At 42.2% G+C, this 15,025-nt stretch overlaps 1 protein-coding gene across 1 annotated transcript in view; it reads right to left on the bottom strand.

Annotated features, from left to right (window-relative positions):
- LOC121871024 (probable tubulin polyglutamylase TTLL1) overlaps window positions 1-15,025 on the bottom strand; it is a 20,319-nt gene extending 5,294 nt beyond the window's left edge. The window contains exons 1-8 of the mRNA XM_042373080.1: window positions 14,846-15,025; window positions 13,967-14,032; window positions 11,537-11,661; window positions 5,935-6,069; window positions 4,732-4,885; window positions 3,654-3,804; window positions 2,903-3,133; window positions 46-155 (exon numbers count right to left, since the gene is read on the bottom strand). Of these exons, the coding sequence (XP_042229014.1) occupies window positions 46-155; window positions 2,903-3,133; window positions 3,654-3,804; window positions 4,732-4,885; window positions 5,935-6,069; window positions 11,537-11,661; window positions 13,967-14,032; window positions 14,846-14,958 (1,085 nt within the window). The 5' untranslated portion in view covers window positions 14,959-15,025. The remainder of the gene's footprint in view (window positions 1-45; window positions 156-2,902; window positions 3,134-3,653; window positions 3,805-4,731; window positions 4,886-5,934; window positions 6,070-11,536; window positions 11,662-13,966; window positions 14,033-14,845) is intronic.

Genomic DNA, 15,025 nt, shown 5'->3' with positions numbered 1-15,025 from the left:
TACCTTATATATAGTTATCATCAAGACAATAATATCACCACCTACTTCGGAACACCGTCAGGCGGCAAGACGATGTTGATGATGTCGTCAACCAACTTGTACTTCATAATTCTGTCGTTGGCTGTTGTCGAAGTCATAGAAGGCGAAGCATTCACCTGACAGATTGAAATTATAACGAGTGTTAGTAGGTAGGTGTAGTGGCTGTTAGTGGCTATTAATGATGTTACAGTCGTCCTTGGGTGAGAATAGTGAACTTGTACTTTCTTAAGTAAAATCGAAAAGTCTAAATACATACCCAAGACCAAACCCAGTGCCTCTAGGAATACGAGGGGATCCCTACACATGAACCATGCGGCGGTCGACAAAGTTAAGAAGAAAACCCAGAAATTCAAGACGGGTTGGGTCAAATGATGAGCAGGACAGGAGGATGTATGCAAGAGCCAGAAACCAAGCAGAGATAGAATGTAGAAGGGCTGAAAAAGAGTTCCAGAGGCTGGTTGCAAGCGAGGTCAAGTCAAACCCAAAGGCGTTTTACCGCAATGCAGAGTCGAAATTAAAAACGCGAGTAGGAGTATCAGACCTGAGGCTTGAAGATGGTAGTTACGCAGATTCTGACCAGGATAAAGCTGAGGCATTGAACAGCTTCTTTTCCTTGGTGTTCACAAGAGAGGATGCGATTAATCTTCCTGCGTTTGAGGACAGACGGCTCAACACAGCACTGACCCACATTGTGTTCACAGAAGAGGGTATTAGAAATAAACTGTCAAAGCTAAAGGTCCATAAGAGTCCCGGCCTTGACATGGTGCATCCTAGAGTGGTAAAAGAGTTGAGCAACGAGCTTGCCGAGCCCCTGAAGATCCTGTTTTGTAAATGCTTGGATGAACAAAAGGTCCCCAGTGATTGGAAAGTGACTTATGTGAGTCCTATTTTCAAGAAGGGCGATCGTCACTCCACGAACAACTATAGACCGGTGAACCTGACCAGCATAATATGCAATGTACTTGAGAGTATTATCAGAGATGCCGCGATGGAACATCTACTACGAAACAACCTTTTAAAGGATTGCCAACACGGTTTTATGCCGGGGCGCTCCTGCTTAACACAATTGCTCAAGGTATTGGATATTTGGACCCATATTCTGGAACGGGGTGGTAATATCGACAATGTTTACCTAGATTTTGTCAAGGCTTTCGACAGTGTACCCCACGAAAGGCTGAAAATCAAACTGGAAGGGTACGGAATTCGGGGAAATGTCCTAGTGTGGATAGAAGACTTTCTACATAACCGCAAGCAGTGTGTGGTGATTAATGGCACGAAATCATCTTCTGTACCTGTCACAAGCGGGGTACCACAGGGCAGTGTATTGGGTTCGCTTTTGCTTGTTTGTTTCATAAATGACATGCCTGACGTTGTACACTCCTCCATACAAATGTTTGCCGATGACGCCAAGTTATTTCGGGAAATCAAGAACCAAGCTGACTGTGAAGAGCTGCAGAAGGACTTTTGTGAGCTCCAAGAATGGTTGAAGAAATGGCTGCTAAGATTCAATGTCATGAAGTGTAAGAGGATGCACCTGGGGCGTACCAACGGTAAGGAGGCGTATCATATGTCCCAACGGGATGAAGAAACTGCACTATTTGAGACTAAATGTGAGGAGGACCTACAGTAGGTGTGTATGTTGACAATGAGCTGAAGTTCTCGGGCCATTGCGAGAAGAAGGTAAATCAGGCAAATAAATTATTGGGTCTTATAAGAAGGTCGTTCAGATATCTAGACGGTCCGTCCCTCGTAACGATCTTCAAGAGTTAATTGGTTGAAAATGTTCAACAAAGGAGGGCCCCCAGACTGGTGCCTGCCCTTCGACACCTCAGCTACCCTGAGAGATTGGAGCGCCTGAACTTGCCTAGCTTATACTACAGACGGGCAAGGGGTGATCTAATAGAGGTGTATAAGCATCTCAAGCTGCACTACTCAGTCGAGTGTCCTTACTTGGAGCTGGCGGACGCTCGCCCCACAAGGGGTCACAGCTCAAGATTGAAGAAGCCGCAAGTCCAGAAAACTGTGAGGGCAAACTTTTTCGGAGTGAGAGTTGTGAACTCTTGGAACAATCTACCAGAAAGTGTTGTGAAGGCACCGAGTGTGAGTTCTTTCAAGACAAGACTTGACCAACACTGGAGCAGGTTCAGGTACATTCAGGAGCCGGTGCATGCCCAGTACTTGCCAACAGTGCGTAACAGAGACGTGACCGATCGCCCAAGCAGCTAACGAGCCGATCAGTGGTGAAGAGGATAAAATTAAAAAAGTAAATAACTCGGAAAATAAAAATTTGCCACAGAAACGTAATTTTTTCCCCAATCATTGATTTCGAAACCATGGGGCTGGAAGTTCCAATCATTGATATCAGCAGGTTAAACGTTTTCCTTTCAAGGGCTATTAGAGCCTATCTTCGTTAAACAATATCAATTACGGGATTTCGTTCGGTTAGGAAAATAATCACTAGCATCATTATGCATGAGAGAAAATTGTAGACTGCCTCAAATGCACAAACATAGAGGAGAGCCAGGAGCCTTAGAGTGCAATGAGTTTAGAACAATTAGCTTAATAATAAGTCATGCATGCAAAGACTTATTAAACCTAATTTTAAGTAGATAAAATTTTAAATAGACAGTGAATTATCTGAAGGTCAAAATGGATGAGAAGGGAGAAAAGCTAGAAATGAAAAGACGAGAACATAAACAAGAAATATGTAAACGCCATTTTTCATGTGTCTGGTGTAGAGGCACAGCCTAATAAAGGTGGTTCTGTATACCAATCAGTTCCCGAAGTTAGTTACCTTAACTAGAGTAATTGCAAGTATGGACCAAATTTTTCCTTTATATGTACAGTAGATCTTTGTTAATACCTCGATCATCCAGGGCTTAAGCTGGTCGTCAATGATAATGTCGTAGCCGTAACACTCGAAGCAGTGTCTGTCAGAGGCCATGATGGGCGCCACTGCCCTGAGGGAATGCACCACCAGCCAGGTGATGTCAGAGAAGAGCTTGTCGGTACGCGCCTTGCCTCTGGTTCCTTCCAGGTAGAGGCGGAGGGTCCTCACAGGCCACTTGCCGCCATGCACACTGTTGTACTCTTCCTACAGGACACAGATACACGATCAATGTGGAGACTTTGATCACCTGTCACTGAAGAGGATCATTGTTTTTATTGTAACTGAACATTTTTCTTGTAAAGACTACGTGTACATTACCCGTAAAGAATATTATAAAAACTGATTCATCCAGATACAATATTTCTAAAGATATGGGTGAATTTTATTTACTAGCTGCAAATCATATACACTAAATACTCATAAAAGCAATAATGACTATAGTTTCCGTAGTTTTTCCTCGTTCTAGCGTTCTGGTCATAAGGACTGTACCAATGTGAATATACAAATTGTAAACACTATTTTCAGTTTTGAGTGTTTGTTGCTAAATTTGTTTGTGACACATTTCAACCTTTTGAGGACGATTATATACTGTAAGCTAACTCTTTAAGGATGATAACTTAGGCTATAATCCCCAAGGAGTTAACTCATCGTCCACAAAAGGTTAACACTTCACGGTAGAGAAATTTTAAGAGGACGTAGCAGGAAGAGACAAAAGGCGGCTCACCCCGTGTTTCTGTATGGACACGTTGGTGAGGTGGACGAACATGTTGTCTAGCTCCTGGCCTGACGTGTCGTATCGCACCGTGCAAAATCTGCAGAATCCCTGCTTGTACATGAATGCCTTCAGCGGCCGGTACGACGTCACCAACACGTACCTACATAAACATGAGACTAACATTGTACTTGGCCGACGAGAAATATTCATTTCACGTACAACTGATAAACATATAATTAGATAGTTACACTCCAGTTTGCTGTTGCCTTAAATTTGACGAACATGAGGATGCTGATGGGTATACAAACCGAAAAAAAAATGAAAACCGAGCAAGAAGCAAGCGCTGTGATCCTGTGGTTTGTAAACATCAAGGGAAAAAATAGTTAGAATTTGTTTCGTTACTTCCTTATCAGGCACGTGCACAGGTAACCTGGGTAGGGCTCAAGGGGGGCTTGAGCCCCTGCCCCTTTGCCCTGCCAGCTACGAAGTGCCCTCCTCAATGGTGTTTTTGTTTCAATCATCAGTATATGGTTTCATGGCCTGCATATGGCTTCATATGGCCTCAAAATGGCCCTCAAATAGATCAGATTAAAAAAAATCCGGGGGGGGGGGGCGTAATACAGCACTCCCAGGAACCCCCATCAGACAGATTCTGCGCACGGCCCTGTTCCTTGTGTTAGTAATCTTTTAGATTTACTACATTTCTGGACAATGAAAACTTCATAATCAATTGCAGTCAAGTAATATTAACCATCCTTCTCTATTTATGATTTGGTAATATTAAAAGAGAAAAAGATATGAGATATAAGGACACCAGAGAGAAAATAACAATATGTGCCGATGAAGAAGTTTCTGTAAGAGCCCTCCTAATGGAGTATATGAACAAGGTTAAACAAGAATTAGTCACAGCTGCGTTAACTCGGTAAGGGTTATAAGCTCAGCAGGGCCTTGCAGATTTAATATAGAAACTCATGTGAGAGACCCATCTGAAACTACCCTATTTTGAACATAAGGGGAAGGTAGCTGCCTCCCCCCTCCCTCCCATCCCTAAATCCGCCACTGGATGTGCTAGAAATGCTTCACTCACATTCTTAAATCAAACTTCTTTCCGCCTATTAGTAGCGGGTTTTCTATGTAGCGGGAGATGACGTAGGTGTCTTTGACGAGCGCTGGGTTAAAGGAACTTTTGGTGTCCCTCGACCACTTCTTAATCTGGGCCAGCTTGTTCACCAAGAAAATCCCTAAACAGAAAAAAAATATTATGTCATACATGACTGGTTATAGTTCACCGACACTTTACATATTCATGAGATCACCAGGATTTTTTTTACGGTATTTTTGAAAGGACAAACAATACATTATAATATATATCATATTTTACAGTATTTGTATAATTGTTTACATTTGTGTCACCCCGTTAGTGTACATTCTTTTTTCCATTCCACGACTTTCAGCAGCCCTCATGCAATTCAAATAATTAAACAGATTTCCATACTATATACACTTCCCGCCACACCACAGTCTACCACCAACACCTCCTATTCACTCTATTGCTACTACTTACTAAATACAGACTCTAATACTACCAGCCACGTGTACCCTACCAGCATCACTACCACCTTCTCTTAGCCACATACAGTACAATCTTTACCACAACCACCTTCTCTTAGCCACATACAGTACAATCTTTACCACAACCACCTTCTCTTAGCCACATACAGTACAATCTTTACCACAACCACCTTCTCTTAGCCACATACAGTACAATCTTTATCACAGCCACCCTAACTTTCACCTCACTCATTCGCCTCCGCCCTGACCACCACTGTAGTGCGTTTTTCTCAGGTGAGCAAGAAGCCACCGCCCCCTTCTCAAGACTTACAGCTGATTGGCGGTTTCAAATCTGTCCGATTTCGTCCTGAAGTAATGATGTATTAACATGTTAACCGTCTGGTAGCAAATTCATGCTTTCCGAGGATATATTAAATGCATCCTCCGGAAGCTTGAATTTGCTACCAGAGGTTAACAGTTAATTCATGTATAATACTTCTGATAAACTTCCTACGTACTTATTTTTTTAAATAATTAATGTATCTATCTTTATATAATTTAGCTAAATATCTTTCTCGTCAGAAACGGTCATCCCAACGATTATGAATGAACTCATTTAGAAATACATCATTACTTCAGGACGAAATCGGACAGATTTGAAACCGCCAATCAGCTGTAAGTCTTGAGAAGGGGGCGGGGTATCTCTTTTACAGCTGAGAAAAATAGCTAATATGCTCACCCACGCCCTGAGAGCGGCTGGCAGGCTTCAGGATCCAAGTAGTATTGGGGTTCCGTCGAAACTCCTCCACGAAGAGATTGTAGTCGGCTGGTAACATAAAGGTAGTTGGCAGGAAGTCCAGGTGAGTGTATCGTCCTGGTGGATATATTTATTGTCTTGGTGGATGAAAGTGGGTGGACATATTTATTGTCTTGATGAATGAAATTGGGTGGATATATCGTGCTGGTGGGTGGGAGTGGGTGGATATATCGTGGCTGGTGGGTGGATACATTGCGCTGGTGGGTGGAAGTGGGTGGACATATTTATTGTCTTGAATGAAATTGGGTGGATATATCGTGCTGGTGGGTGGGAGTGGGTGGATATATCGTGGAAGTGGGTGGATACATTGCGCTGGTGGGTGGAAGTGGGTGGATATATAGTACCGGTGGGTGAATAAAACTAAATATTATCCTTGGGGTCCTTGTTCGATGGAAAATATGACTTTAGAAGTCTATGTTTTTCACGGGAGACGCTAATAGTGTTTGTGTGTAAGGGGACGCTAATGGTGTTTGTGTGAGTACAGGAGACGTAATAGTGTTTGTGTGTAAAGGGACGCTAATGGTGTTTGTGTGAGTACAGGAGACGTAATAGTGTTTGTGTGTGTACAGGAGACGCTAACAGTGTTTTTGTGTGTACAGGAGACGCAAACAGTGTTTTTGTGTGTACAGGAGACGCTAACAGTGTTTGTGTGTGTACAGGAGACGCCCATAGTGTTTGTGTGTACAGGAGACGCAAACAGTGTTTTTGTGTGTACAGGAGACGCTAATAGTGTTTGTGTGTAAAGGGACGCTAATCAGTGGCGTAGCTAGAGTGTGTGCCGCCCGGGGCGGCCCTTGAGTTTGCCCCCCCCCCCCCCCCGTGACCCACAAAAATACATATTGCACAGTCACTCTTTTATATATATATATATATATATATATATATATATATATATATATATATATATATATATATATATATATATATATATATATATAATAGTTTGCCTTACTGTTGTCAGACAAAAGCCACCCCGATCAAAGTAGGGGGCTTTTGTCTGGGTGGCTTTCGTCTGGGGGGCTTTTGTCTGGGTGGCTTTTGTCGGGGGGGCTTTTGTCTGTACCCCAGTGAGGATAGTGTCTTAGTATAAAATCGCAATGCTGTGAAACAAAATCTTAATATTTAATCTCAGTACCGCAGCAAAAGTCACATCAATATTTTTTAACCAATACTTTAATATTTCTTACCTTATAGTATTATGTCTTCCAACGAAGTAAATAACTGGATCGAAAACACAAGAGAACTTAAAAGTCGTCTAGCCTCCCCTCGTCTTGTCACGATGGAGACTTGTGCAGAACTGAAGTGAATTGCTTGTAACTGGTGGATTGGTCGGCTGTACATGAACTGATATGACCCGAGACTGCATGGTTTTGCAGCTACTGGAGACGTTAATTCTTCCCTTTGTATCGGCGGCAAGTTAATCCTCGTCGTGTCTGACCTAACACCTGACCCACACCACATGAGCTCACTGGCGTACTTGTTTGAAGTTGTTTCCTTAATCCTCAACAGGTTACAGGTTGTGTGTGTGGGCGGGGGGGCGCATAGCAAGGGTGTACGTAGCTCATGACGTGGCCGTGATGATGTGGGTCAGGTGTTAGGTCAGACACGACAAGGATTAACTTGCCGCCGATACAAAGGGATGGATTAACGTCTCCAGTAGCTGCAGATATGGGTGATGAGCAGACCCAAAAGTGCCGCCCCCGTGCCGCCCCCCGCCCCCCCCCCTAGCTACGCTAGTGACGCTAATGGTGTTTGTGTGAGTACAGGAGACGCGAACAGTGTTTTTGTGTGTACAGGAGACGCCCATAGTGTTTGTGTGTACAGGAGACGCTAACAGTGTTTGTGTGTACAGGAGACGCTAATAGTGTTTGTGTGTCCTGGAGACACTCGCATACGCTACGCAGATTGTATAGTGTGTCCATGTTTTTTTTAATGCAATTGGTATCCATTATTCATTGGGCAATTGTTGATGAGCCTCTGAGAAAAAATCTAATCCGCAAAGGAACATAAAGATTAAACCCTTCACCTTGTGACCAAATTACCCCCCTTCCTCCTCCCACCCAGCACCTACTCTAACCCGGTCCATACGTTACGTTTGCTGATGACTCGGACACTTCCGTGCTAATATAGCGTACGGTCTACAAAGATATCTTTAGTCTAACCCAGTGGTTCTCAACCTGGGGACCATGGCCCCCAAAGGAGCCACGGCAAGAATTTAGGGGAGCCACGGCGAGCTGTTATAAATTGTACTTTCCAAATAATGTTGGGAATCTGAATTAAACAAAACTTGTATTACTTATTTTGACTTGGCAGAAGAGAATTTTCATTTTTTTGTCATTTTGTTTAATCATAACAATACAATTTTAATATTTACATACTTTGGTGCTAATTTTATTTTTATTTTTTACGGATTATTTAAGATTTCACAGGTCCAGTCCCTGTCTGTGTGACAGGCGCTGGACCGAGCTGCTGAACTGACTTGTTCAGTACGTGTCGTGTGTCATCCCTTTGCAAGTGGTGATAGGACCGAATGATCTCAGTCTGGCCTGGGATACCATCACGAAAACAGTGGAGTGTATTGTCTCTGAACCATATATTGTGTTTGAAATTGACCCAAGCATAATGTACGCCGTAATTGGTGTTACTTATTTTGTTTCATATTCATGTGGTCGCTGCTTTCAGGGCCGGATTCAGGAGTGGGCAATGTGGGCAGCTGCCCAGGGGCCTCCACATATTACAATATTTTATTTATTTGTTTATTCATTTGAATTATTTTTAATTTCATTCTTTAAAATTCATGTTTATCTATTCCATCACGTAAAACTATGTTCAGCAAGAAGCGTGATATAAATTAGGCTAGCTACTCCTTGAAATTCATGAATACCTGGTTTTCCTATGAACTGTATATTTTTAATGAATGCTATTGTTTGTGTTGCTAATAATATATTTAGAATTCCACAAACATATATTGATTAAAAATGAACCACATGGAATAACGAAATTGAGATTAAAAAATAAATAAATAAAATAGTTTTTCATTATCACTTCCATTACGAATGCCATCAGGGCGCTGTGTTCTAATTTCCTCTATATAACTGCATATGGCTTCAAAATTCTCCGAAGAAGTGTTCAAATTTCAAAATTTTCCCGGGGGGCTTACAGCGCCCCCCGGAACTCCAGAATGTTTAGGCTCGCTTCACTCACCACCCCACCCTCTTGGGTAGTTATAATGAGGGGGGCCTCCACAAAGAGGCTGCCCACGGGCTTCCACAGGTCTAAATCCGGCACTGGCTGCTTTACGTGGGTGAAATATTTGTACACATCCTTTATTAATTATTTCCTTATTAATTGGTGCCATTTGTTCATACTCATTCTTTACTTATATAATCCTACCATTTTTAGTGCTAAATTGGTATGACTCGCTATTCTTCTCATTCTTCCAAGTTGGGCAGTGCTTGTCAAAGGAGGCGTGTTCTTGCTTACAGGAAGTACACTTCAGCTTGCTAGCTTGAGTGTGAATGTTTACCTGTGTGCATGTTTGTGTATGACTGTATGTTTGCTTTATGTGTGAGTGCATGGTCGTGTTATGTATGTGAATGTGTGTGTGTGTGTGTGTGTTTGCCATTCTAACTCTTGTCCAATTTATCTGTCCTTCTTTATCATTCTTTAGTCTTTATCACTTGTCTGTTCTGGGAGAAAAATGAAGGAGGCCATGGGGATGTTGAAAATTCCTCAAGGGGGGAATGGGGGGAAAAAGGTTGAGAACCACTGGACTCTAACCTAACCGGTATTATTTTACTTTCGGACATAACTCCCCCGAAAGTTATAAACTACTGAAACATTTAAATCTCGCTATTCTGAGCATTTTGAATCTCGTGTATACATGGTGGAAATGGATAATAGCGACACAATTTAATTCAATTGATTTTAAGTAGTATTCAGTATTCGTCTGTGAGATGTTACTGTGCACCACTCATGCGCAATGTTGACTGACGTCATCCAGTCGTGACCAATGAGGTATCGATTTCATCAAGCGAATTTGTTTCAACCAATCATATGATTTTTCTGAAATGCAGCAGCCTGGGTATGACGAATTACATTTTATTGACAAGTTTCACAGTGACCGTGGTGGTGGTGGTTGGTTGTTGTTTGTGCTCTTACGATTATTTTAAGTTTATTGCCGAGTTTTACGAGAAAGACAATTATTCTATCCAATTCTTACGTATCCCTGGTCCTTCCACTTCTAACTAAGGTATTGTACTGTCGGACATGGCGTGCCCCAAAGTTTTTAACTGCTGAAACATTTAGGTTAGTTTAAGCTAGGCCTACCGGGGTCCGTCCCCGGCTAGGGGTCATGTTAGGCCTGTCGGGGGTCCAGGGGCGGAGCCCCCGGCTATGAATTAGGTTAGGTTTCGTTAGGTCAAATGACTCGTTTTCTCCCCCTCCCAAAATCCCCGATTCCCATGCTCTCCTCCATTATTGTGGGGCAAAATCTCAGTTTCCGCCAAAATTGAAGGTCAGATTTGTTTAAAACACACCAAAATACACCGGAAAAACATATTGGTCAACCCTAGGGAATCCTGTCCTAAAGTAAAAATTTACCACCTAACCTAAATATCTTGTAGACCGCACGCTATAGTAGCACCAAGGTAGGGGCCTCCACAGTCATTAAGGGCATCCAGCTTAAGTCCGGCCCTGTCCCTGGCTGCCAGCTGGGTGCATTACCTGTAGCGTCCCTGGCAGCCAGCTGGGAGCATTACCTGTAGCGTCCCTGGCAGCCAGCTGGGAGCATTACCTGTAGCGTCCCTAGCAGCCAGCTGGAAGCACCGTAGCGTCCATGGCAGCCAGCTGGGAGCACACCTGTAGCGTCCCTAGCAGCCCAGCTGGAAGCATTACCGTAGCCCCTGGCAGCCAGCTGGGAGCATTACCTGAAGCGTCCTGGCAGCCAGCTGAGGCATTACCTGTAGCGTCCCTGGCAGCCAGCTGGGAGCATTACCTGTAGCGTCCCTGGCAGCCAGCTGGGAGCATTACCTGTGAGCGTTCCTGGCAGCCAGCTGGGAGCATTGTAGCGTTCCTGGCAGCCAGCTCCCTGGCAACGCTGGGAGCATTACCTGTAGCGTTCCTGGCAGCCAGCTGGGAGCATTACCTGTAGCGTTCCTGGCAGCCAGCTGGGGAGCATTACTGCCTGGCAGCCAGCTGGGGCATTTACCTGTAGCGTTCCTGGCAGCCAGCTGGGGCAGTAGCGTCCCTGGCAGCCAGCTTACCTGCCTGGCAGCCAGCTGGGAGCATTACCCAGTAGCGTCCCTGGCAGCCAGCTGGGGCATTACCTGTAGCGTCCCTGGCAGCCAGCTGGGAGCATTACCTGTAGCGTCCCTGGCAGCCAGCTGGGAGCATTACCTGTAGCGTCCCTGGCAGCCAGCTGGGAGCGTCCTGGCAGCCAGCTGGGAGCATTACCTGTAGCGTCCCTGGCAGCCAGCTGGGAGCATTACCTGTAGCGTCCCTGGCAGCCAGCTGGGAGCATTACCTGTAGCGTCCCTGGCAGCCAGCTGGGAGCCCTCTCTCTCCAGCTCTCGGCGGTAACGCTTGATGTTCTTCACCAAGAGATCCTTCCTGGTCAGCTCGTAGTGGGTCGGGAAGTGGTTGATCATCCTGGGAGTAAAATTGATGAGGGTTTTTATGACCACGAAGGACGAAAGAATCAGGGTAAACAAGGTCTAGATTTAGGTAAGAGAGAGAGTGTGAAACGAAAAAATTGGATGAATATGATCTTGTGTACAGTTCTCCCCAAAAAGTATCGTCCCCTTTTCTCATCGATACAATGTCACGATGGACTAATATTTCCGGTCACTAATTGTGGTAGGCCTGCCTGCCTAGTATCTGTGAGGTTGCCAGTTATTATTCCTGGCATTTGTTGTAATTATGGTGAATAATATAATTATATTAATGTAGGGAAAATATATCGACGGCAGTCAAATAGTGGGTGTTTTCTGCTGGAAATCCATGACCAACATTAGTACCCGAGACTCATTGGAAAACACAGCTTGCACCGACAGACATGGAGAATGTCACTTTCCGAATAACATTATAGCAATAATTAAATGTTTGTTAACTATAAATAAATAAATAAATATATATATATATATATATATATATATATATATATATATATAAATATATATATATATATATATATATATATATATATATATATATATATATATATATATATATATATATATATATATATATATATATATATATATATATATATATATATATATATAAATGTGTGTGTGTATGTATATATGTATATATTTACCTCATTGCTAAGGTCTATATGTCGATATGTGAAGAGTGATGATACTGCCTCGTGTTGCCTGTGATGTCTCCATATTGAATGTCAATCCCATGGGAATTTGAAATTGAAATATTTTACTAAAAAGCAAAAACAAAAACTATTACATCAAAGGACAGGGTAGTATATTACTCCCACCCTCACCTTTGCCATCCCCTTCTGGGGTTTACAAAAACTTATAAAATCCCATTGGGGGGACTTGACGACATCGTCTCGTAGTGTGTATCAGATAATGTTTGGTTGCCAGCACGAATCATGAGATGATACGTTATATTCATAATTGTTACCTCATCAATTGAGGCAAAAATAATGTCGAAATGCAGTAAATCATAATGTCATTGTAATTGGATATGGCATCATCATACACCTGTAATTACTATATTTGCAAATGAACGTGTTACGAGTGTCCGCTGTTAGTTTCTGTTCTTTGTATAAAAATCGTTGTTTCGGATGGTGTGTGGGTGTCTCGGGCAGCTTCGCTCACTACTCGCCCACACCAACTGAGCCCTTATTTAAGTATTAACTTTGTTTATAACATTGTATTGTGTTTTATTGTATTGTTTTATTACATTAGGTTTGTACATAGGTTAAATATGTGGAATTAATGTCAGTAGGGTAATTTAAATATAGTTTTATGTTATAGCCAATCAGGATATGTTACGTCAGTAATTGGCGGTAAAAGGTGACATCGGTGACCAGCTGGTAGTCGGTCTAGGCACAGCTGTCTTTCAGTTAAGTAATATACTCTCTTATGTCTTGGGAGTTGTCATTTGTCTATTGTGATTTGTGTTGATTGATATTGTGTGATAATGTTGGACCTTCAGTCTTACTCAGCCACTTCCAAACATCTTATCGTATTATTGTTGTTTTAGTGTTTGTTTGTCATTATTATATTTTTAATTAAATCTACTTAATGAATTTTAATATACCTCATAGTAATGAGGTGATAATTTGGTGGGATCTATTCCTGGACCTATAGTGAATTTGTGATTGTTACACCCTACGAGGCCAAAGGGTCGTAACAAACGTAATATCGGATCATAATGTTTCATATTTCGTTCGAAGCGATTCCAGTGTAACCTCGGTTCATGGAAACATAGTAACGTTACATTCCTATTTGGCAACCATGCCCTGGGTCTGAAATAGTACCTAAGGTGCATAAATCAGCGGGGTTACTCATGAAGTTCTTTGTTTTGCTTATGGTATCACAAGTCATCCCATTTCATTACATTGACCTCTTGTGGGGCGGGCATCCGCCAGCTCCATGTATGGACACTCGATTGAGTAGTGCCCTTTGAGATGTTTATACACTTCAGTTATGTCGCCTCTTGCTATACAGCTAGCGCGGGAGAGTGTTACGAAAATAAGATAGTGACAGGGGGGTGGAGAGATATTAGGGGTACGATACTCAGTGAGAGGAAGAGACAGGAAACGATACTGACAGCATACCCGTCTCTCTCATGCTGCGTGAGAAAGGCGGGTATGATACCGACAACGTGAGATGAAGGGACATAAAACAATACTGATATGAGAACAATGAAAGAGAAGCAGATATGATACTAACACAGTGAAAATAAGAGCCAGAGGTACCATACTTACTGGTTGTCATTCATGCGATAGCCACTGTCAACACTGAAGAGCGAGCGGCAGGTCTGCGCCCCGGCCCTGTGACATATACAAGTATTACCAATACAGTACCTCCATTTAGCCATCTAAGATGCGTATATAACACACATCAATGGTAACACCAAGTCAAATTATGATAATTTGTTGTTGAAAAATGACACTGATTCCGAGAAATGTAACCGCAAATTGTCAGCAATCCACATAGGTAACAAAAGTAAGTGAAAACTTTTTAAACTCCCATATTCAGGTTTAAATCAGATGCTCATCTACTTTCACAAGATAGTTGAAATTCTGCGAAATACTTCAATTCAAAATATTAAGAATTTTGGTAGTAATTGCACTACTAATTAAGCACCGATGAAACAATTCTGAGGCTGCTTGGTATCGGTAGGATTTTAATTAGTTTATTTATTTGTCTGAAGAAAAATAATTTCGTGATGAAGGTGGAGGGTTGTGACTGCTATACTTTTTATTATTTATGTTTATCACTTATCAGCTCGCTAGCTGTTAAGAGACACCGGTTATACCTGGAGAAAACCTATTGCTATGCTTAGTAAGGTCACACTGTGCAACAGCCTCTCACATTTGTCCCCAGGGATCGAGCCTGGTGCATAAGTAAGAGGCACGCGCGTTATCGCTTTTTACTTTTTTAATTTTTTTATTACCTTTATCTTGTATCTGTACCAACTTCTTCCGTAGAGTTAAATGGAAGATTTTTTTTATCATTTTCATTATGAAAGACTGGTGAATTTATGTATGCGATGTATTTACCTATATATAATAAATTAACAGATTGATATTAAATATACTGTACAATACACTGAAAGTAATTCACACTTTTTTTTATCTCACCAGTAATAATTCCACTCATCATCAGGACTAACTTGGATCCAACCTCTTTTCTCAAAATTATTAGTAAGTACAGACTTTTCCATGTCCGTGCAGTATGCTATTCTGGCCGTCATTATTGCTTTTCCATGAACATTAAAATTATTTCCAACGTCTGCGTTTTCATCCACCGGACTTCGTGCT

The sequence above is a fragment of the Homarus americanus genome, unplaced genomic scaffold, assembly GCF_018991925.1.
Source record: "Homarus americanus isolate GMGI-L3 unplaced genomic scaffold, GMGI_Hamer_2.0 scaffold52512, whole genome shotgun sequence".
In the NCBI taxonomy this organism is placed as follows: Eukaryota; Metazoa; Arthropoda; class Malacostraca; order Decapoda; family Nephropidae; genus Homarus; species Homarus americanus.
This window is presented reverse-complemented; position numbering and strand designations above follow the sequence as displayed.